Source organism: Nerophis ophidion, linkage group LG13, assembly GCF_033978795.1.
Source record: "Nerophis ophidion isolate RoL-2023_Sa linkage group LG13, RoL_Noph_v1.0, whole genome shotgun sequence".
NCBI lineage: Eukaryota > Metazoa > Chordata > Actinopteri > Syngnathiformes > Syngnathidae > Nerophis > Nerophis ophidion.
The window spans coordinates 12,667,445-12,692,418 of record NC_084623.1 but is presented as its reverse complement, the minus strand read 5'-3'; the positions used below and the strand labels follow the sequence as shown (position 1 = coordinate 12,692,418).

Below are 24,974 nucleotides of genomic sequence, written 5' to 3'. Positions count from 1 at the left end.
GGTGGAAAGCGGTGTATTGCGGCTGCCTTTAGCAACACAAACACAGCCGGTGTTTCCTTGTTTACTTTCCCGGAGGAATGTAAATGGAACAGAGCGGTCAAGCGAACATGGTTCCCGACAACATGTCAACTGGCAGGTTTCGGTGAGAAAATTGTGGTAATAAGTCGGCTCCTACCATAAAAATGAGCGGAGCTTGCGTCGTTCATCGTGCACCTGTCAAAGAGGCAGCTTCCCTCAGAGACACTGGCGGTCACCACACCCGTGGCCACACCCCTCCGACTTTCAGTTACCATATAATCTCACTAAAACACTAATAACACAATAAGCAGATAAGGGATTTTCCAGAATTATCCTAATAAATGTGTCTAATGACATCTTAATCGCTCCCACTACCCTGTCTTTTTTTTTCTTTCTAGTCCTTCACTCTCACTATCCTCATCCACAAATCTTTCATTCTCGCTCAAATTAATGGGAAAATCTTCGCTTTCTCAGTCCGAATAGCTCTTGCTGCTGGTGGCCATGATTGTAAACAATGTTCAGATGTGAGGAGCTCCACAAGCCGTGACGTCACGGGCACATCGTCTGCTACTTCCGGTACAGGCAAGGCTTTTTATTAGCGACTAAAAGTTGCAATCTTTATCGTCGATGTTCTTTACTAAATCCTTTCAGCAAAAATATGGCAATATTGCGAAATGATCAAGTATGACACGTAGAATGGACCTGCTATCCCCGTATAAATAAGAACATCTCATTTCAGTAGGCCTTTAAACAAGTTGAAAAACGTATTCAAGTTTTACCATTTAGTGGCCAATTGTAAGGAATATGTACTGTACTGTGCAATCTACTAATAAAAGTTTCGATCAATCAATCAATCAAAAATGGTTTGCATCATAGTCCATGTGGGGTAGTGACCCACTGGATCCAGCAGAGGGAGCTGTAATATAAAAGCTTTCTATGTGCCAGCAAGTCAGGAGCCTGCTTGACTACACTGCAGAGACAATGTACTTACAAACCCCGTTTCCATATGAGTTGGGAAATTGTGTTAGATGTAAATATAAACGGAATACAATAATTTGCAAATCATTTTCAACCCATATTCAATATGCTACAAAAACAACATATTTGATGTTCAAACTGATAAACATTTTATTTTTTTGCAAATAATCATTAACTTTTGAATTTGATGCCAGCAACACATGACAAAGAAGTTGGGAAAGGTGGCAATACATACTGATAAAGTTGAGGAATGCTCATCAAACACTTATTTGGAACATCCCACAGGTGTGCAGGCTAATTGGGAACAGGTGGGTGCCATGATTGGGTATAAAAACAACTTCCCAAAAAAGGCTCAGTCTTTCACAAGAAAGGATGGGGCGAGGTACACCCCTTTGTCCACAACTGCGTGAGCAAATAGTCAAACAGTTTAGGAACAACATTTCTCAAAGTGCAATTGCAAGAAATTTAGGTATTTCAACATCTACGGTCCATAATATCATCAAAAGGTTCAGAGAATCTGGAGAAATCACTCCACGTAAGCGGTATGGCCGGAAACCAACATTGAATGACCGTGACTTTCGATCCCTCAGACGGCACTGTATCAAAAACCGACATCAATCTCTAAAGGATATCACCACATGGGCTCAGGAACACTTCAGAAAACCACTTTCACAAAATACAATTCGTTGCTATATCTATAAGTGCAAGTTAAAGCTCTACTATGCAAAGCTAAAGCCATTTATCAACAACATCCAGAAACGCCGCCGGCTCCTCTGGGTCTGAGATCATTTAAGATGGACTGATGCAAAGTGGAAAAGTTCTCTGTGGTCTGACGAGTTTACATTTCGACGTATTTTCGGAAATATTCAACATCGTGTCATCCGGACCAAAAGGGGAGGCGAAATATCCAGACTGTTATCGACGCAAAGTTCAAAAGCCAGCATCTGTGATGGTATGGGGGTGCATTAGTGCCCAAGGCATGGGTAACTTAAACATCAGTGAAGGCACCATTAATGCTGAAATGTACCTACAGCTTTTGGAACAACATATATTGCTATCTAAGCGCGTCTTTTTCATGGACGCCCCTGCTTATTTCAGCAAGACAATGCCAATCAACATCCAGCACGTGTTACAACAGCGTGGCTTCGTAAAAAAAGAGTGCGGGTAAAATAAAGTTTATGAGTTTGAACATCAAATATCTTGTCTTTGTAGTGCATTCAATTGAATATGGGTTGAAAAGGATGTGCAAATCATTGTATTCCGTTTATATTTACATTGAACACAATTTCCCAACTCATATGGAAAGGGGATTTGTACTTGGTACTTAGTGAGAGACTAAGTACCATTGATTAGATTTTTTTTCCAATGGTCCCAGAAGACTTCAGCCAACCCCGCCAACACCCCCCCCCCACCCCACCCGTCACCCGTCCACACTATGTTATGTCCATCTCTAGCTATATGCTAATGCTAACAAGTGAGACCATATGTTTTGGTCGGATCTGACAGGTTTTACCGTGACATTTGCCACACCAACTAATGGCGGGGATGCTTGTAACTGAATTATTTTGCTCGCAATACGAGATACAACTTTTATATCAACAGACTTAAATTAGGTACCTCTAAAATTGAGCTGTTATTGTAAAGTAAAAATTAAAGAGGTGAGATTAAAGAAGGGTTTTCAGTTTCTGGAGGATAAAAGGTTTTTAATATCAGTTTAATCCGGCTGCTTCACCCCGGAAGGGGCTATATAGTTATATATATATATATATATAATACTATATTGTCAGGAGATTAATTCGTTCTTCCAGATTCGAGAAATAAGACGATAAAACACCAAAAAATGTCTCTTAGAACTAATCAGAGTCTGTGGCCTGTGAATACTGTCTCATGCTGCCGTGTGTATGTCATATTTCACTGCAGCAATTCAAGGAGAAAAGGGAGAACGTGGCGATCGTGGACTTCCAGGCATCCCCGGTAAAAGCATTGGATTTTAAATTGATTCAAAATCAAAACATGTTCCAAATGTTTGTATGTTTTTTATCAACTGCATTTTAACAGAAATAAATCCATATTTTGCAGGGACGTCCTCTAGTTTGGATATTTACGCATTGAAGGTGAGCCCCGAAAGGTTTGAGAATAAGCCCATCAAACTCCATTTATTACCGTATTTTCCGGGCTATAGAGCAAGGGTATATGAGCCACACCCACTAAATTTTTGAACATTTTTTATTTTTCCATATATTAGCTGCACAGGTCCCATAACCTCATCAAGTCATAAAAGTGGGATCCCACGGTAAATTTATGGCAGTCCCACTTTTTTGTAAGCCTTTTGAAAAAAAAAAGAGAAACATCTGCATTATCCTGTTATATTTCACATTCTATATTGTATTTAAGGATGGCTGTGCAAGGCAAAACTAAAACTGAACTGCCTGCAAAGTAAACAAAACCACAATGCTGGACGACAGCAAAGACTTACAGCGTGTGGCGCAGATGGCGTCCACAAAGTACTTCCGTACATGACAATCAACACCAAAATAGGAGCGCAAGACAATAACTAAAACACTACACACCGGAAAACACAAAAAATCTCAATATAAGTTACGACGTGATGTGACAGGTCATGACATAAACCACATATATATATACATTGTGAAATGAGTTATTTACACAGAAATATTTTGTAAATGTCTATTTACATACCTTAATTGTTTCCAAACTATTTTGTAACACGGCAGTAAAATGGCTGATTAAACAAAACAGAAGTCGTTGTCATGGACCCACTAGCTGCGGAAGCTAGCGCTCTAATCAGCTAATCAGACTCAATAACTCCACGGTGATATTTTGGTGAATTTATCGAGGAATTTCTGAAACTGAAACAATACCAAAAAAATGCCATTGTAAGTTAATTATACTAACACAGACACGTATTAGTTAACACTAACAACGCTAGCTTGATTACATTCCACGATAGAACGTACAAAAATGCATTAACACACGACTATCAAGCGTGACGGTGTAGTAAGTATGAATTGTTGGCGTTATTTTGTAAAACTTACAAACATTGCTGGTAAATGAAGAAACCAAAACGCTACCAACGACTACTACACGAAGTGGCACTTTTGCTTCCGGTTCAAGGCACAAAACTGAAGAATTACTGCAGACTTTCAAAACTGCACTACCTGCAGTGAGCAAACTCATCCAAAAGATGGCGCCACAGCACAAACAATGACACACCTTCTCAGTCTGTGTTGTGATACTGCTACGTAGGTTTGTTGAAAATAAAACTTTACGGCCGTAGGCAAAGAAAAATCTATAGATTAGCCACACCTTTGTTTAAGCCACAGGGTTCAAAGTAGCGGTTTACAGATCGGAAAATACGGTACATTTCTCTAAAACAAAGTACAAGTGAGACAATTACTGAGGGTTCTATCACAATAGTGACTATTTTTTCTCAACAGAAGGAACTGAAGGGAGAGCACGGAAACCCCGGAGTGAAAGGAGAAAAGGGTGAACCTGGCGGATATTATGACCCTCGTTTTGGGGGAGTTCAAGGCCCGCAAGGTCCTCCTGGCAAACCAGGTCTACCAGTGAGTTTGAGAATAAAAAAATCAAAACTATATCATGAACTTTAAATATTTTGTTATACCTGCATCGTATGTCGTATATGATGTTTAATCACTTTTTTTTTTAGGGTCCAAAAGGAAGTTCTGTTACAGGCCCCCCAGGGCCTCAGGGACCCCCGGGGCCAGCAGGAATTGCTTACGACGGCCGTCAAGGTCCGCCCGGTCCGCCTGGACCACCAGGACCGGCAACGTCTCCCTCTCTTACCGGTGGCTTTTGGCCCAGTCACTGTAAGTAACTTTGTTTTTTGGATTCAATGCTGAGGGTAAAACAACAAACATAAAGTTCTGCCTCTTAGAACGAGTGTGAATTTGAATTTTGAACACTGATTTATTTTTTTAAGTATGTGATCGGCTTTACTTTTTAGTCCCCGGCTGACAAGCGGCGAGCATAGGCCGACCATATTCTGAAATCCCAAAAAGAAGACACATATATGCGTGCCAAGGCGGGCAGCACGCCAAGGACTATGTGAAAATTTGCCAATGATACTCAAACTTGCTTTATAAATAATATATTTATTTAAATAAAGCATTTTTTGTCCTCTGTTGACAGCAGTGTTGGTGCTAGGCATTTTCTAAATGGGGTCCCATGGACCCCATCAAGTCATAAAAATGGGGCCCCACAATAAATTTATGGGGTCCCACTTTTTTGTAAGCCTTTTGAAAAATAATTATAATCATATGATTTATCCTGTTGTATCTCACATTCTATATTGTATTTAAGGATGGCTATACAATACAAAACTAAAACTAAACTGGCTGCAAAGTATACAAAAACAGAATGCTGGACGACAGCAAAGACTTTCAGCGTGTGGAGCAGATGACGTCCACAAAGTACTTCCGTACATGACAATCAACACCAAAATAGGAGCGCAAGACACAAACTAAAACACTACACACCGGAAAACACCAAAAATCTAAAAATAAGTTACGACGTGATGTGACAGTACACCTACTTTGAGACAAGTTATGGAGGTGGTTATGGTTTGAATTCATATCCAACAACTGCGAGAACGATTTTTCATCGTCAATATTGGCTGCTGAGTTTCATTCTTTATGTTTTCTGCTCGCGGTTTGCCTCGGGATTTTTTTCAATGAAAAACATTTGCCTCGGACATATGTATGCATCTGGATAAAACAATGGCCAAAACTTTAATTTGGGTTGTTTACCATGTAAGCCCAAATCAAAACTGCTCTCGACATGGAACACACATGTAAGAACACACATGATTGCGGCAGACATTTGATGACTTTTGCTACAGTATAGTCTAAATCAGGGGTGCCCACACTTTTTCTGCAGGCGAGCTACTTTTCAATTGACCAACTCGAGGGGGTCCACCTCATTTATATATATCATTTATATTTATTTATTTATGAAAGAGACAGTTTTGTAAACAAGTTAAATGTGTTTAATGATAATACAAGCATGTGTAACACATATAGATGTCTTTCTTTCACAAACACAAGAATATAAGTTGGTGTATTACCTGATTCTGATGACTTGCATTGATTGGAATCAGACAGTAATGATGATAACGCCCACATTTTCAAATGGAGGAGAAAAAAAGTTGTCCTTTCTGTACAATACCACATGAAAGTGGTTGGTTTTTGGCATCTAATTCATCCAGCTTCCATACACTTTACAAGAAAAACATTGGCGGCAAATTCCGTAGCTTGCTTGATTGACATTCACGGCACCCGAGGGTCTTGTGAGATGACGCTGGCTGCTGCCAGTTCATTATTATGAAAAAATGACAGAGAGGAAGGCGAGAAACACTTTTTATTTCAACAGACTTTCGCGCCGTCCCTTCCGTCAAAACTCTAAAGGCCGACCGCACATTTCCTATCTTCACAATAAAAGCCCTGCTTCATGCTGCCTGCGCTAACAAAATAAGAGTCTCGGAAAGCTGGCGTGCACAAGTGATGTGCACGCCAGCTTTCTGAGGGATCGCTTGTGCACGCCAGTTTTCCCAGACTCTGTATTTAGTTAGCGCAGGCAGCATGAAGCAGGGCTTTTATTGTGAAGATAGGAAATGTGCAGTCGGCCTTTAGAGTTTTGACGGAAGGTAGGGCGCGAGAGTCTGTTGAAATAAAAAGTGTTTCTCGCCTTCCTCTCGGTCATATTTTCATAATAATGATCTTGCAGCAGCCAGCGTCATCTCACAAGACCCTCCGGTACCGTGAATGTCATTTAAGTGACGTCTTGGTGAAGATTGATGATCACTAATTTTTAGGTCTATTTTTCTTAAAAGCCTGGTTGGAGATCGAATGACACACCCCCCGCGGTCGACTGGTAGTTCGCGATCGACGTAATGGGCACCCCTGGTCTAAATGCTACATTTCATTTTCATTGTTATTTTAGAACAAGACAGTAGCTGACATTGTGTTCATTATTTCTTCTGTTTATATTTTGACATTGAATAGTAGAATCATTTCGAAACATTAACAACATGACTGCAAGGTAATTGTTATTTCATGCTATGAATCAAAAAATGCTATTCAGATAAATGGAGTTAATGCCCCTTTGACTTGTCCCCAGACCCCCGGCTTATTTTCAGTCTTTTTCCATTAAGTTCGGATCACATGCTTGTATATTAGTATTGGTATCGGCCGATCTCAGCCACCGATGATCGGAATAGGCAGCATGAAACCCTGATCGGAACATCTCTAGATAGTGATCTTGAAGTCAAATCCTGAAACATGTTGTTTCAATTTTAAGCTGGCAATGTACCCGGGCCTCCTGGTCCTCCTGGCCCACCTGGAAATCCTGGACTCTCGTCTGCAGTAAGTGTCTCCAGTTTTTAATCAACCTTCCATAACTTCCCAAAACTGCATCGCTATCTGAAACTGATCCGCCAAGTGCTTCACGAATGGAGGCTCAGGACAAACACACACAAACGTGTCAATTTGCTGTCCCCAGGTTACAGTTCTGAGGTCCTACGACACAATGATTGCTACTGCCAGACGGCAGGCGGAAGGCAGCCTCATCTACATCATCGACAAAGCCGACCTCTATTTAAGAGTCCGTGACGGACTGCGACAAGTCTTGGTACACAACGTCTTTGGACAGCATGTCCTTCATTGAAATTCCACATGAAATCTAGAATTCTGTTTCATCCACAGCTTGGAGACTATAGACCCTTCTTTAGAGATCTGGTGAGTAGGACTCCACAAAAGAGTTAGAAGTTCCACTCATTCATGACTTGAAATTTACCGATTTTGAATGCATTTTTTCGAAGGAAAACGAGGTGGCAGAGGTCAAGCCTCCACCCGTGATCTTGTACCCCCAATCCCACGACCAGTCCCAGAACAACGGAGCTGGCCATTACTCTCAGAGTGTTTCTGCTGTCCGACCCATTGAGCCACCATCATACCCACGTGTCGAGTCACGATTTTCAGACCAGAGGCACTCGGGTCAGACGGACGGCAGACTGGCTACAGAACAAGGCCAGAGCAACTATCCTGTCACTCCCCAACGCAGACCCAGTAATCCTGTCGTGCAACCTGCAGTGCATGTGGACAAATCAGGATCAGGGGTACGTGGAGTTGGGCAAACAGAATTCACGAAACAATCTTAGAATATATGCTGTATAGTTTGAGTCAAGGTTTTAAAACGGTAGTGTAAACTGGATCAGTCCCTTCAGGTTCCTAGTGCAATGGAGGGGGTAGGGAACGCACATATAGGGACACATTAAAACATGCGAACTCGGGACTTGGTATCGTGCAGTCAACTAGTCACAGCCAAAAAGTGGCGCAGCTTAGGTGTCAGCATACCGTACTGAGGGGTAAAAGCGGCAAAGGCCCGGAATGTAACTTTGTCTGGCGATAACACAGCTAGTTGCTGTGGAGACATCCATGATCTAGTCCCAACCAGGTCAAACAACCAGCAAATGTCTGTGAGGAAAGCTAGGGAAGGGATTTCAGATCATCTCCCTGCCTAACTGGGGGCGGGGCTCTGCATCAGCGGTCTTGGTCATGGGACCGAAGTAGAGATTAGGATGTTTAGGCTAGGGCGAGTAGAGGCGTTCTGAGAGATTTGTCTACCATAATTGTCCGTTTCTGGTCCTGAAATTGATCATAATTTGGCTTTGCAGAGCGGAAAGCTTCTCCAAGATGTTAGTCATTTTGAGATTTAGTTCAGAGATTGCCACATTCTGAGTGCTTACGGCCCTACAGTACCAGCCATCGTCTTCGGAATTTGTCTATATATCAGGGCAACGCTCAATCCAAGCAGCAGATACCCTGTTATCAGAATTCCGATTAAATTAAATTATTACCACTGATAGTCGCACACACACTAGGTTTAGTGAAATTACCCTCTGCATTTGACACGGAACAAGGGAACAGTGGCCGCATTTGGGAATCATTTTGGTGATTTAACCCCCAATTGCAATCCTTGACGCTGAGTGCCAAGCAGGCAGGTAAATGGGTGTCATTACCTTATAGTCTTTGGTATGACTCGGCCGGGATTTGAACTCACGACCTACCTATCTCCGGGCGGACACTCACAACCACAAGACCACTGAGCTACTCGGTGGATTAAGTGGATATCTTTAACGTCCTCAACATAAAGACTCGCCTGTACACACAACTGTACACTTCTCTCACGCCTCCATTGTCTATAGCAGGCCTGGGCAATTATTTTGACTCGGGGGCCACATTTAGAGAAAAAAATGTGTCTAATACAAAACTTCACAATAATGTCTGATTGAATGCTAAAAACGTTAAGACAGACCGCCATAAAAAAACCTATTGGAGTTTTACATTTTTCTTTGAACGATAAAACACGGAATATTGACAAAGTATGAATGTCATACCCCCTTTCGATCGACATTTTTAACAATCAAATGAAACGCAACAAAAATGCAACAAACTGTGAAATATGAACGCGAAGGGTACAAAATGAACCCACCTACAATCTGATATATCACTAAGCTTTAGAACTTTGTTGTGAAAAGCTCTGTCTGTGTCTGTGGAAACGCTTCCCGACCACACTGCTAGGTGCCTCGTCTGAGCTGCTGTGACATAGTTTACCATAGTAACTAATTAGATTACCATAGTAACTAATTAGATTGCCATAGTAACTAATTAGATTGCCATAGTAACTTGTATATTATACATAAGCGCAGATTCCAACCATTGAAATACTTTGTATAGTTCAAGACTTACGGTAATTTGAAAACATCGCTGGCGGCTACATGGGCGGTATAGCTCGGTTGGTAGAGCGGCCGTGCCAGCAACTTGAGGGTTGCAGGTTCGATCCCCGCTTCCGCCATCCTAGTCACTGCCGTTGTGTCCTCGGGCAAGACACCTGCTCCCAGTGCCACCCACGCTGGTTTAAATGTAAAAATTAGATATTGGGTTTCACAATGTAAAGCGCTTTGAGTAACTAGAGAAAAAGCGCTATATAAATATAATTCACTTCACGTCACATTCCATCTTAAAGATCTAAAACAATTATTTGGGAATGTCTAGCGGGCCAGATTGAAACACTTAATAATAACAATAATAATAGATTTTATTTGTATAAAAAGCACTTTACGTTGAGCAAACAACCTCAAAATGCCACAGTGTGAAAAAAATAAATAGTAATAATAATAATAATAATAAAAGGTAATAAAAATAAATAAAATATACAACTAGAAACAGCCCAATAGCTAGAACCAGCATGTATATCTCTAAAAAAAGGCTTTTTTAAAAAGAAGGGTTTTTAAGCCTTTTTTAAAAGCATTCACAGTCTGAGGTCCCCTCAGGTGGTCAGGGAGAGCGTTCCACAGACTGGGAGCAGCGGAGCAGAAAGCTTAATGGGCCGCTTGTGGCCCCTGGGCCTTAATTTGCCCAGGTCTGGTCTACAGTATATTTAGGAGAACATACTTAGGATGTGCAGTACCGGGTTATAACAGACAGAATATTAAATACATGCTTGAACTTTGTAAAATGCTTTATTTTGACAAGACCTAAAAATACCAGACACATCGTAAACTAAAACCGAACCACAAAGAACAGGTTGAATATCAAATAGTAGTGTGCGTATTTTATGACATTTTATTTCATCTTGGATTTCGACCTTTCTTTCTTTCTTTCTCATTAGCTCCATCTTATCGCGCTGAACGCCCCTCAAACTGGTAACATGCGAGGAATTCGTGGGGCGGACTTCCTGTGCTTCCAGCAGGCCCGCGCCGTGGGCCTAAAGGGGACTTTTAGAGCCTTCCTGTCCTCTAAGCTTCAGGACCTTTACACCATCGTCCGCAGGTCGGACAGAGAGACCTTCCCCATTGTCAACCTCAAGGTGAGCGCCCTATGTTTTTCTAATTTATAAGTAAAAAAGCATACATATAGCAGCATTTTCTCAGAATGGAGTCAAAATTAATACATGACTTTCCAAACAAATGTGCCTTTTATCAGGATCTGCACTGAAAATTACAAGTCTGAATTACACAACAAGGTCAGAAGAAATGATCATAAATTCCGGACTATATAAACCGCACCCATATATTAGCCCAATCCAGACTAAAAACCACAAATAAATATACGTTGTAAAATAAGTATGTAAGATTTTGTAAATGTTTATTTACATACTTGTTTCCTGTAACACGGTAGTAAAACGGCTGATCAAACAAAACAGAAGTCATGAACTCGACTCAGCTAAACAGACTCAATAACTCCACTGTGACGTTTCGGTTAATTTGTTGAAGAATTTGTGAAGTTGTAACAATACAAAAACAATCCCACTGTAGGTTAATTTGTGTACTGTTTATATTGTTGTTACTCAGCCAGCGTTTGTGGGTCTGATGGACTTGTTGCATTTTGTGGCTTTTAATGCCTCATAATCAAACACTTTTATGTTAAAATATGTTTAACATAAAAATGTTTGATTGTGAGGCATTAAAAGCCAGTCATGAAACATGAAGTACACGTTTGTGTACTTATGGACTAAGTACATCATATCAAAAGATGATGTTGTTAGTTTTTATTCTAATTAGGGTCCAATAAGCCCAAGTAGCAAAGAGAAATAAAAAAAAAGCATGAAAACAAACAGTTTGGGCTTTAAGAGGTTAATAACATTAATAACATTATTATTACATATTCATTATTAAGTCAAGCAGATATTTGTATTCTATATTATTTATTTTTATTTTAGGGGAAAACATGTCATGTATGATAATATAATATTTGTTACATTATTAAATAAAATTTAATATTTATTATTTTTATTTATTATACTGTTTTGTATGAATGTCTATTAATGCGAGCCAAATTTAAACTGTGGGTACAAATAAAGAAATCTAATCTAATCTGATTTAATACATTTAGTTAGTAAAGATAAAATACTTTATGGACACATATTTATTTGCAGGCTTTTGCGGGCCACATAACAGATCACCTGTACATTATTATCACATTACTTCATAAAGCTACTTTAGCTGTTACTAATACATTGTATTGTACTGTTTTTATATAATATTCATAAAATATTTTCTGTGTTGAAATCCTTCTGTACCAAGCACCAATTAAATCGATTCCAAATAATTTCAATGGGAAATGTTGATTTGTTACACAAGTCTTTTGAGTTAAGAGCTCTGTCAAGGAACCAATTAATACAGCCGTACTGTAAAAGATGCATGTGACGTACTGTAGTTACGTTACGTTTCGACGACCCCAGCAAAAGACGAATAATGGACGCACTTACGAAAAACCCTAAAAGTGCCTATTTTTTAATTCTCAAACTGTCGCGTGTGGGCTAAAGAATCACCCGATTAAAGTACAGTGTTTTATGTTCCTATACTTAAACACAGTGTTACTGTTCAAACTGTGTGTAATGTTACAGTGGCCCAAAATTTTGATAAAACCTCTACCTTGTTTTAATAAATACTTGGGTCTCCAACGCTACTGTATTTTGATGTTGGGCATCGGGACGGCGTGGCTCAATTGGTAGAGCGGCCGTGTTCGCAACTTCAGGGTTTCAGGTTCGATCCCTTGGCAAGGCACTTCACCCGCCTGCTCCTAGTGCCACTCACACTGGTTTAAATTTATCTTTATGGTTTCACTATGTAAAAGCACTTTGAGTCAGTAGAGAAAAGCGCTATATAAATATGATTCACTTCACATTATAATGGTACTTGAATCAATCAATCAATCAATCAATGTTTATTTATATAGCCCCAAATCACAAATGTCTCAAAGGACTGCACAAATCATTACGACTACAACATCCTCGGAAGAACCCACAAAAGGGCAAGGAAAACTCACACCCAGTGGGCAGGGAGAATTCACATCCAGTGGGACGCCAGTGAAAATGCTGACTATGAGAAACCTTGGAGAGGACCTCAGATGTGGGCAACCCCCCGCCCCCCTCTAGGGGACCGAAAGCAATGGATGTCGAGCGGGTCTAACATGATACTGTGAAAGTTCAATCCATAGTGGCTCCAACACAGCCGCGAGAGTTCAGTTCAAGCGGATCCAAGACAGCAGCGAGAGTCCCGTCCACAGGAAACCATCTCAAGCGGAGGCGGATCAGCAGCGTAGAGATGTCCCCAACCGATACACAGGCGAGCGGTCCATCCTGGGTTCCGACGAGCGGTCCATCCTGGGTCTCGACTGTGGACAGCCAGTACTTCATCCATGGTCATCTGAACGGGCCCCCTCCAAAAGGGAGGGGGGGACATAGGAGAAAAAAGAAAAGAAGCGGCAGATCAACTGGTCTAAAAAGGAGGTCTATTTAAAGGCTAGAGTATACAGATGAGTTTTAAGGTGAGACTTAAATGCTTCTACTGAGGTAGCATCTCGAGGGCATTCCAGAGTACTGGAGCCCGAACGGAAAACGCTCTATAGCCTGCAGACTTTTTTTGGGCTCTAGGAATCACTAATAAGCCGGAGTCTTTTGAAGAGCCCATTGTTTTCTGAAGTAGAACTTGGTGAATAAAGTGTATATATTACTGGTCTAAATTATTAAATAGGCCTTTCACAGTTATTAAATACATTTAACATTCGGTTTTACACATGAGGAAAGTGTTGAATTTTTGCACTTTTCGGAGCAGTGCTTTGTCGACATGATCAAATAGCCACGCTAAACCTCAAATAAAGCTTTAAAATCTGGATTACTTATTTATTGTGGTAATTAGAGATGTCCGATAATGTCAGACTGCCGATATTATCGTCCGATAAATGCTTTAAAATGCCATATCGGAAATTATCGGTATCGGTTTCAAAAAGTATAATTTATGACTTTTTAAAACGCCGCTGTGCTGAGTGATACACGGACGTAGGGAGAAGTACAGAGCGCCAATAAACCGGCACACAAGTGAATGTAATGCATACTTAGTCAACAGCCATACAGGTCACACTGAGGGTGGAAGTATAAACATACTTTAACACTGTTACAAATATGCGCCACGCTGTGAACCCACACCAAACAAGAATGACAAACACAGTTCGGGAGAACATCCACACCGTAACACAACATAAAAACAACAGAAAAAATACCCGGAACCCCTTGCAGCACTAACTCTCTAGGGACGCTACAATATACACCTTGAGTTGATTTATTATGGAAAACCTTGTTACATTGTTTAATGCATCCAGCGGGGCATCACAACAAAATAAGGCATAATAATGTGTTAATTCCACGACTGTGTTTATCGGAATCGGTAATTAAGAGTTGGACAATATCAGAATATGGGATATCGGCAAAAAAGCCATTACCGGACATCTCTAGTGGTAATCATGTCCGTAGGAATGACAAACAGACTTTTTTCTCCCCTCTCCATGCAGGATCAAGTGTTGTTTGACAGCTGGGAATCGATCTTTGGTGACAACGGGAGCAAAATGAGGGAGAACGTGCCAATTTACTCGTTTGATGGCAGAGATATTCTCAGGGACAGTGCATGGTGAGTCACTTGTTCACTTGGTTATTAATCAGCCTACACATTGGGCCTGATCTACTGAAGGTATTAAAACGTGTGCAAACGTATGCAAAAAAAATATGTCGATGACAAGAACGCCGACAATACCGGGAGAAGGAGATGCAAATATAAGAATTTAGCACTCACAATGTGATTTATTATTTCAAATATTGTGCAGAAATATGGAGAAAGACATGTCACAGCAACATAATGCCTTTATTTCTTTTATAGAAAAGAGTAATTTGTATCATTTTTACAGTGTGATATAAGTCCAGTCTTCATTAGGGCAGGATTATTAAAACTAAATGACACTGCATCCTCTATTAGTGTCGTTCAAAGCTAGGAATGAAGTTATTCCCAAGGATTTAGAAAAGTTATTTGTATTCATGTCTGAAGATGAGAACCACAGAAGGCCGTATGATTTTAAACATCCAAGAGTGCGAACAAATTTGATACAAATGTACTTGTCTGTTGCTGGTGTGAAAGCGTGGAATTCTCTAAAGAAAGACTTAAAAAGTTGCAAGGATATCTTTGAATTTAAAAAGAGTTCCAAAAAGAGACAACTGGGATTATATCACACTGATTTTTTTTTTTTTATTGGACGTGTCATTGTGAAAATGCTTCAACGGAAATTAAAAAGTATGTTGGAGTTCGGGTGTTGATGGAGGGAACAGTGATATATATTCACAAGAGAAAAAGAGCTATATAAATATAATTCACTTCACTTATAAAGTCGTCTAAGATAATTGGTTTTAAAAAGGGGGCAGATAAATATTACGATATTTTTCTTCCATCTGCTCCATTCCGATCATGGAAATGTATAAGAAACAAAAAAACATTTAAAGTGTCAACTGTACGTGACTTTTATATATATATATATATATATATATATATATATATATATATATATATATATATATATATATATACATTTTCATGAAAGGAATACAAATAAATGATGATGATGATTTATCAAGACTCACATTTTTATTTAGTTAATTATTTTATTTATGAATTTTTTCCTTTAAATAGCACGTTTGGAAAGTGAATCCTCCGTCCGTGAGTGTCGATATATTTTGACTGTTAGAAATAAAAATAGCAAACATATTCAGTAAAATCATTTTATCGAAACAAATTCAAGTGATTTGTTATGGTTTTCGGTTTTTTTCCCCATGAAGAAGATGCTTTATTAATAGATGTCCTCTATGAAAAAGATTCTCACAACTTACATTTTCATGCATTATTATCAGTGTCTGTAATAACGGTGTAATATAATAATGTAGTAAATAGTCGAGCATTACTTTTAACTGGTGACACGTAATCTAATAAACTACTTTCAGGTCCGTTACATACATTCCAAATTATTGTTGTTTTTTTTTTTATTATTTTACATTTTTAATGTTGTTGTTGTTTTTATTAGCTTTTATTAATCAATTATTTAAATGTTTTTTATTATTTCACTTATTTCCTTCTATTATGGTAAAAAACAACATTTTTGCCGTTGTTTTTTTTATTACCTTTATTAATTAATTATTTAAATATTTTTATTATTTCACTTATTTCCTTCAATTATGATAAAAAAAATCTATATTTTTAGTGTTGTTTTTTTTATTAGCTTTCATTAAATAATTGTATAAATATTTTTATTATTTTACTTATTTCCTTCTATTATGGTAAAACAATGTTTACTGTTGTGTTTTATTAGCTTTCATTAATCAATTATCTAGATATTTTTATTATTTGACTTATTTCCTTCTATTATGGTAAAACAATGTTTACTGTTGTGTTTTATTAGCTTTCATTAATTAATTATCTAAATATTTTTATTATTTGACTTATTTCCTTCTTCTATGGTAAAAAATAAAAATTGTACTGTTGTTTTTTATCATCTTTAATTAATTAATTATTAAAATATTTTTATTATTTCACTTATTTCCTTCAATTATGGTAAAAAAAATCTATATTTTTACTGTTGTTTTTTTTATTAGCTTTCATTAAATAATTGTATAAATATTTTTATTATTTTACTTATTTCCTTCTATTATGGTAAAACAATGTTTACTGTTGTGTTTTATTAGCTTTCATTAATCAATTATCTAGATATTTTTATTATTTGACTTATTTCCTTCTATTATGGTAAAACAATGTTTACTGTTGTGTTGTATTAGCTTTCATTAATTAATTATCTAAATATTTTTATTATTTGACTTATTTCCTTCTTTTATGGTAAAAAAATAAAAATTGTACTGTTGTTTTTTATCATCTTTAATTAATTAATTATTAAAATATTTGTGTTATTTCACTTATTTCCTTCTATTATGGTAAAAAAACCTAAATTTTTACTGTTGTTTTTTTTATTAGCTTTCATTAAATAATTGTATAAATATTTTTATTATTTTACTTATTTCCTTCTATTATTTTACTTATTTACTGTTGTGTTTTATTAGCTTTCATTAATTAATTATCTAAATATTTTTATTATTTGACTTATTTCCTTCTTTTATGGTAAAAAAATAAAAATTGTACTGTTGTTTTTTATCATCTTTAATTAATTAATTATTTAAATATTTTTGTTATTTCACTTATTTCCTTCTATTATGGTAAAAAAAAACTAAATTTTTACTGTTGTTTTTTTATTAGCTTTCATTAAATAATTGTATAAATATTTTTATTATTTTACTTATTTCCTTCTATTATGGTAAAACAATGTTTACTGTTGTGTTTTATTAGCTTTCATTAATTAATTATTTAAATATTTTTATTATTTTACTTATTTCCTTCTATAATGATAAAAAAATGTACAGTTGTTTTTTATTAGCTTGTATTAATTAATTATTTGAATATTTTTATTATTTCACTCATTTCCTTCTATTATGGTAAAAAAAAACTCTTGTTTTTTTATTAGCTTCTATTAATTAATTAATTACATATGTTTATTATTTCACTTATTTCCTTCTATTATGGTAAAAAAAAAGTACTGTTGTTTTTTAAAATAGCTTTCATTAAATAATTATCTAAATATTTTTATTATTTTACTTATTTACTTCTATTATGGTAAAAAAAAATGGTACTGTTGGTTTTTTTTTTCCATTAGATTTCATTAACTAATTATCGAAATGTTTTTATTATTTTACTTATTTCCTTTTATTATGGTGCAAAAATTATTTTTTACTGTTGTTTTTTTTTATTAACTTTTATTAATTGATTATCCATCCATCCATCCATCCATTTCCTACCGCTTACTCCCTTTCGGGGTCGCAGGGGGCGCTGGCGCCTATCTCAGCTACAATCGGGCGTAAGGCAGGGTACACCCTGGACAAGTCGCCACCTCATCGCAGGGCCAACACAGATAAATGTTTTTATTATTTGATTCATTTACTTCTATTATGGTAAAAAAGAAATTCTACTGTTGTTGTTTTTTATTAGCTTTTATTAATCAATTATTTAAATGTTTTTTTTATTCATTTAAATGTTTTTTTTATTCATTTTATTTCCTTCTATTATGGTAAAAAACAAAATTTTTACCGTTGTTTTTTATTAGCTTTCATCAATTAATTATTTAAATATTTTTAATATTTCACTTATTTCCTTCTATTAAGGTAAGAAAAACACACTTTTTACTGTTGTTTTTTTATTAGCTTGTATTAATTAATTATTTAAATATATTTTATCATTTTATTTATTTCCTTTAATTATGGTAAAAAAAACAAATTTTATTATGGTAAAAAACCCAAATTTTACTGTTGTTTTTTGTTTTATTAGCTTACATTAATTAATTTAAATTTAAATGTTGTTATTATTTCACTTATTTACTTCTATTATGGTAAAAAAAATGGTACTGTTGTTTTTTTTTTCATTAGATTTCATTAACTAATTATCTAAATATTTTTATTATTTTACTTATTTCCTTTTATTATGGTGCAAAACATTTTTTTTACTGTTGTTATTTTTATTAACTTTTATTAATTGATTATCCATCCATCCATCCATCCATTTCCTACCGCTTATTCCCTTTCGGGGTCGCGGGGGGCGCTGGCGCCTATCTCAGCTACAATCGGGCGTAAGGCGGGATACACCCTGGACAAGTCGCCACCTCATCGCAGGGCCAACACAGATAAATGTTTTTATTATTTCATTCATTTCCTTCTATTATGGTAAAAAATAAATTCTACTGTTGTTGTTTTTTATTAGCTTTTATGAATTCATTATTTAAATGTTTTTATTATTCATTTTATTTCCTTCTATTATGGTAAAAAAATACATTTTTACCGTTGTTTTTTATTAGCGTTCATCAATTAATTATTTAAATATTTTTAATATTTCACTTATTCCCTTCTATTAAGGTAAGAAAAACACACTTTTTACTGTTGTTTTGTTATTACCTTTTATTAAATAATTATTTAAATATATTTTATCATTTTATTTATTTCCTTTAATTATGGTAAAAAAAAACAAATTTTACTGTTGTTTTTTGTTTTATTAGCTTTCATTAATTAATTTAAATTTAAATGTTTTTATTATTTCAGTTATTTCCTTCTATTATGGTCCAAAAAAATGGTACTGTTGTTTTTTTTTCATTAGATTTCATTAACTAATTATCTAAATCTTTTTATTATTTTACTCTTTTCCTTTTATTATGGTGCAAAAATTTTTTTTTACTGTTGTTTTTTTTATTAACTTTTATTAATTGATTATCCATCCATCCGTCCATCCATTTCCTACCGCTTATTCCCTTTCGGGGTTGCGGGGGGCGCTGGCGCCTATCTCAGCTACAATCGGGCGTAAGGCAGGGTACACCCTGGACAAGTCGCCACCTCATCGCAGGGCCAACACAGATAAATGTTTTTATTATTTGATTCATTTCCTTCTATTATGGTAAAAAAGAAATTCTACTGTTGTTGTTTTTTATTAGCTTTTATTAATCAATTATTTAAATGTTTTTATTATTCATTGTATTTCTTTCTATTATGGTAAAAAACAAAATTTTTACCGTTGTTTTTTATTAGCTTTCATCAATTAATTATTTAAATATTTTTAATATTTCACTTATTTCCTTCTATTAAGGTAAGAAAAACACACTTTTTACTGTTGTTTTTTTATTAGCTTTTATTAATAATTATTTAAATATATTTTATCATTTTATTTATTTCCTTTAATTATGGTAAAAAAAACAAATTTTATTATGGTAAAAAAAAACAAATTTTACTGTTATTTTTTGTTTTATTAGCTTTCATTAATTAATTTAAATTTAAATGTTTTTATTATTTCACTTATTTCCTTCTGTTCTGGTAAAAAAAAAATGGTACTGTTGTTTTTTTTTTCATTAGATTTCATCAACTAATTATCTAAATATTTTTATTATTTTACTTATTTCCTTTTATTATGGTGCAAAAAATTTTTTTTACTGTTGTTTTTTTTATTAACTTTTATTAATTGATTAACCATCCATCCATCCATCCATCCATCCATCCATCCATCCATCCATCCATTTTCTACCACTTATTCCCTTGCGGGGTCGCGGGGGGCGCTGGCGCCTATCTCAGCTACAATCGGGCGTAAGGCGGGGTAAACCCTGGACAAGTCGCCATCTCATCGCAGGGCCAACACAGATAAATGTTTTTATTATTTGATTCATTTCCTTCTATTATGGTAAAAAAGAAATTCTACTGTTGTTGTTTTTTATTAGCTTTTATTAATCAATTATTTAAATGTTTTTATTATTCATTTTATTTCTTTCTATTATGGTAAAAACTAATTTTTTACCGTTGTTTTTTATTAGCTTTCATCAATTAAATATTTTTAATATTTCACTTATTTCCTTCTATTAAGGTAAGAAAAACACGCTTTTTACTGTTGTTTTTTTATTAGCTTTTATTAATTAATTATTTAAATATATTTTATCATTTTATTTATTTCCTTTAATTATGGTAAAAAACCCAAATTTTATTATGGTAAAAAAACCACATTTTACTGTTGTTTTTTGTTTTATTAGCTTTCATTAATTAATTTAAATTTAAATGTTTTTATTATTTCACTTATTTCCTTCTATTATGGTAAAAAAAAATGGTACTGTTGTTTTTTTTTCATTAGATTTTATTAACTAATTATCTAAATCTTTTTATTATTTTACTTATTTCCTTTTATTATGGTGCAAAAAAAATTTTTCACTGTTGTTTTTTTTATTAACTTTTATTAATTGATTATCCATCCATCCATCCATCCATCCATCCATCCATCCATCCATTTCCTACCACTTATTCCCTTTCGGGGTTGCGGGGGGCGCTGGCGCCTATCTCAGTTACAATCGGGCGTAAGGCGGGATACACCCTGGACAAGTCGCCACCGCATCGCAGGGCCAACACAGATAAATGTTTTTATTATTTCATTCATTTCCTTCTATTATGGTAAAAAATAAATTCTACTGTTGTTGTTTTTTATTAGCTTTTATTAATCAATTATTTAAATGTTTTTATTATTCATTTTATTTCCTTCTATTATGGTAAAAAAATAAATTTCTACCGTTGTTTTTTATTAGCTTTCATTATTTAATTATTTAAATATTTTTAATATTTCATTTATTTCCTTCTATTAAGGTAAGAAAAACACACTTTTTACTGTTGTTTTTTTATTAGCTTTTATTAATTAATTATTTAAATATATTTTATCATTTTATTTATTTCCTTTAATTATGGTAAAAAAATAAATGTTACTGTTGTTTTTTGTTTTATTAGCTTTCATTAATTAATTTAAATTTAAATATTTTTATTATTTCACTTATTTCCTTCTATTATGGTAAAAAAAACATTTCTACTGTTTTTTTAGCTTTTATTAATTAAATATTTAAATATTTTATTAATTCACTTATTTCCCTTCTATTATGGTATAAAAAACATTTTTGCTGTTGTTTTTTGTTTTTATTAGCTTTCATTAATTAATTATTTAAATATTTTTATAATTTCTCTTATTTCCTTTTTTGATGGTAAAACAAACACAAGTGTTGTGTACTTTGTATAATTGTGTCCTCTGCTTGGCTTTATTGATATTCATGCCACTATTTCAATACAGTTCACTGTTAAAAATAAATACATAACTCTGTATTGTATTATTTTTGCTATGAGGTATGTTATAATTTAAAAAAATTAAAAAATTCAGCAGACATATTAGGTATATTTGCACAAAGTATCGGTACCAGCCTGAATTTTACTCAGAAATAAAATCAGAGTTTTGGGACATCACTAATTTGCACGCTCTATTTAGCGCGGGGGTTTTGGCATCTCTCAGTAGATCAGGCCCTTTATGTCTTCACCAAAAGATGCACAGCACTAAAACCTTCTCTCCTCCCATCAGGCCGGACAAAATGGTCTGGCACGGGTCGAGCAACAAAGGCCACAGGCAAACAGACCACTATTGCGAAACATGGCGGGCAGGCGAGCACGCCGTCACGGGCCTGGCGTCGTCCCTCCAGAGCGCCCGTCTCCTGCAGCAACACTCCAGCAGCTGCTCCGGCTCCCACATCGTTCTGTGCATCGAAAACGCCTTCACGTTACACTCCAAACAATAAGGATGCAATCACTTGTTCTATCTTTTTTTTTTTTGGCAGCGAATTAGTTTTTTTTTTTTTTAACATACAAAATAAATGTCCGATTCTTTGTGTCCAATGAACTTGCCCGGTGGCTTTTTGGCCTGGCAGGGGGGGGGGGTTTGCACCGCATGCTTCTTCACGCCAAAAAGATGTTGGACAGAGGGCTTCTTTTGTCTCCAGGGGGGCTTTGGCACATATTTTCTTCCAAGGCTTGAACAAGCGCAACAAATACAGTAATTGTGTTCACAAAATATATTCTTTTTTTTTTTTTATGTATATTACTTGGTTTTTTTGGGTCATTTTTGCGTGTTTTTTTTTTTTTATGTGCTATTCATTTTTACCTTTTTAAAAGTGTTATATCCATCCTGTTTTTTTTTTCCTTTCAATCTCCACATTTGTTCCAATTTTATTTTACTTGTGGGTGACTATAGGGTACGGCGAAGATTATTTTAAAATTCTAAAGGAGATGGAAAAAAGATATATTTATTTTTTAATGAAGATATGCAAGACAAACAAATCTGATGAAAATACAGCGTGCCCAAATATCCTCATATTGACAACGTTCTTTTCAACGGTGTTTTATTTCTAGGACCAAGCCTGCATTTATAATGAACCACTTCCTTTTTATATTAGCACTATTACTGTACTTTCCGGGTTATAGAGTGCACCATTATTTAAGCCACACCCACCAAATTAAAAATAAATAAATAAAGTTTTAACATACATATACTGCACCGGACCATAAGCCGCAAATATATATATATATATATATATACACAATTGAGGGAACCCCTCATGAAACAGTTCTGTAGAGATGAAGTAGTCATATATATATCTATATATATATATATATATATATATATATATATATATAGATATATATATCAGCTAAATAGACTCAATAACTCCACGGTGACGTCTTGGTGAATTTACCGAGGAATTTGTGAAAGTGAAACAATACAAAAAGAATGCCATTGTAAGTTAATAGTACTAACACGGACACTTGTAAACACGTTAGCACATCCGCTAATGCTAACAACGCTAGCTTGATTACATCACCATAGCAGACGTCACACATGGGACATGTTTTAGTAATTATGAATTGTTTTAGTTACATTAAAAAAGTCTTACAAACGTTGCTTGGGAGTGATGAGTGTGGAATCCTGTCCGGCGCGTTTATACTTCCAGTTCAAGGCATAGAGCAGGAACCCGCAGCACCTGTGGTGAGCGAACTCGGACCAAAAGATGGTTCCGTAGCAGAAACAATAAGACACCTTTTCAGGGTCTATTTCAGTTTTGAAAACTTGACGACAAAACGTCAAGTTTAAATTAACTTAAATTCATTAATGTTAAGGGTGTAAAGCAGTGGTCCCCAAACTACGGATCTGGGTCCTCTTTTGATCCGTAACAAAAATTTTTGTTAAAAAAAATATATATATATATATATATATATATATATATATATATATATGTTTTTTTATTTTTTTTGTTACAAAATATACATACTGTATATGTATATATACATATACCATATGTGTGTGTGTGTGTCTGTATGTATTTATATATGGTAACACTTTAGTATAGGGAACATATTCACCATGAATTAGTTCCTTATTAAATTAACAACGACCTAATTTAGAATTATTTGGACACTAAGGGAACATATAAGGGTTAGGGGTACTAATAAGCAATAATTCTGAGGTTATTCAGAATCACAAATACTTTATTATTCCTTTTGAGGGAAGGCCTTTAGTTAGTAGCTTGATAAGGCCATGCAGAATAAGACATTACTAAGTACTTAATGACTAATTAAGAGCCAGTATGTTACTAATTTGCATGTTAATGAGCAAATAATTAATTAATGGTGAATATGTGTTACCCATACTAAAGTGTTGCCGTATGTATGTATGTGTGTATATATATATATATATATATATGCGGGCCCCAAGTCAACAAGTTTGGGGACCCCTGGCATAAATGGTTAGAACAAAAAGTGGCCGCTTATTGTCCGAAAAATCCGCTAATATGCTGCCTTGTAGGGCATTAATGCTACCCAGAGGACCAACCACCACTAAAATGATGATGTACCTAACCGTGTGCTTGATGCTAATCTGTGTGGAGTTTTTAAAAAACATAATCACATTTTCCTACCCAGGTGTTGTCCGTCAGCAATTAACGACAGTGTCCATCTTATGTTCCATTTTTAACGACACACTGAGCTGTACTGATCCTCCAAGGCACTGAATAAAAATGGTTTCAACCCGCCTCAAAGTGATGAAGTGTGCTTGCAAGCCGGTCAATGTCAATTATTTTATTTCTAATTCTCCAGACTTTGCGGCGCTGGAATTCATCACGACACGCCGGTTTCGTGACGACTACCAGAGAACCGTTCGAGTGCGCGTGAGCGCCGCTCGGCCGGCCCGCTTATATCTGGATTGACGTCCGCGCGACGACTGCGAGTCTTAAAGTAAAGTGGATATTAGAAGGAGAACTGAATTAGGTCACTAGTCATTGGCAAATCCTCTTAAATCTCCCACTTTAAAGTTAGTAGGAGTTCCCGTGATCACATTTGATTAGAAAGATTAATTTGAATTATTCAGAGGTGGCCTAATTTGCGAGATTTGTGAATATGACGCGGGTTTGCTTTGTTTCAATTACTACTTTGGTATGGGGAACATTAATTAGTTGCTTTTAACAAGGCTCTTAATTAGTCATTATTAAGTACTCATGAAGGGTTAGGGAATGGGATTAGGGTCGGTATAGCTCGGTTGGCAGAGTGGCCGTGCCAGCAACTTGAGGGTTCCAGGTTCGATCCCCCGCATCCGCCATCCGAATCACTGCTTTTGTGTCCATGGGCAAGGCACTTTTCCCACC

General features: G+C 35.5%; 1 protein-coding gene across 1 annotated transcript in view; it reads left to right on the top strand.

The window, feature by feature from the left end:
• Nucleotides 1–24,371, top strand: part of col18a1a (collagen type XVIII alpha 1 chain a) — a 225,195-nt gene extending 200,824 nt beyond the window's left edge. Inside the window, 11 exon segments of the mRNA XM_061918426.1 lie at nt 2,917–2,970; nt 3,076–3,110; nt 4,455–4,583; nt 4,688–4,847; nt 7,336–7,400; nt 7,537–7,665; nt 7,740–7,772; nt 7,856–8,152; nt 10,708–10,905; nt 14,388–14,503; nt 21,866–24,371. Coding sequence (XP_061774410.1) covers nt 2,917–2,970; nt 3,076–3,110; nt 4,455–4,583; nt 4,688–4,847; nt 7,336–7,400; nt 7,537–7,665; nt 7,740–7,772; nt 7,856–8,152; nt 10,708–10,905; nt 14,388–14,503; nt 21,866–22,079 — 1,430 coding nt within the window. The 3' untranslated portion in view covers nt 22,080–24,371.
• The last annotated feature ends 603 nt before the right edge of the window (nt 24,372–24,974 follow it).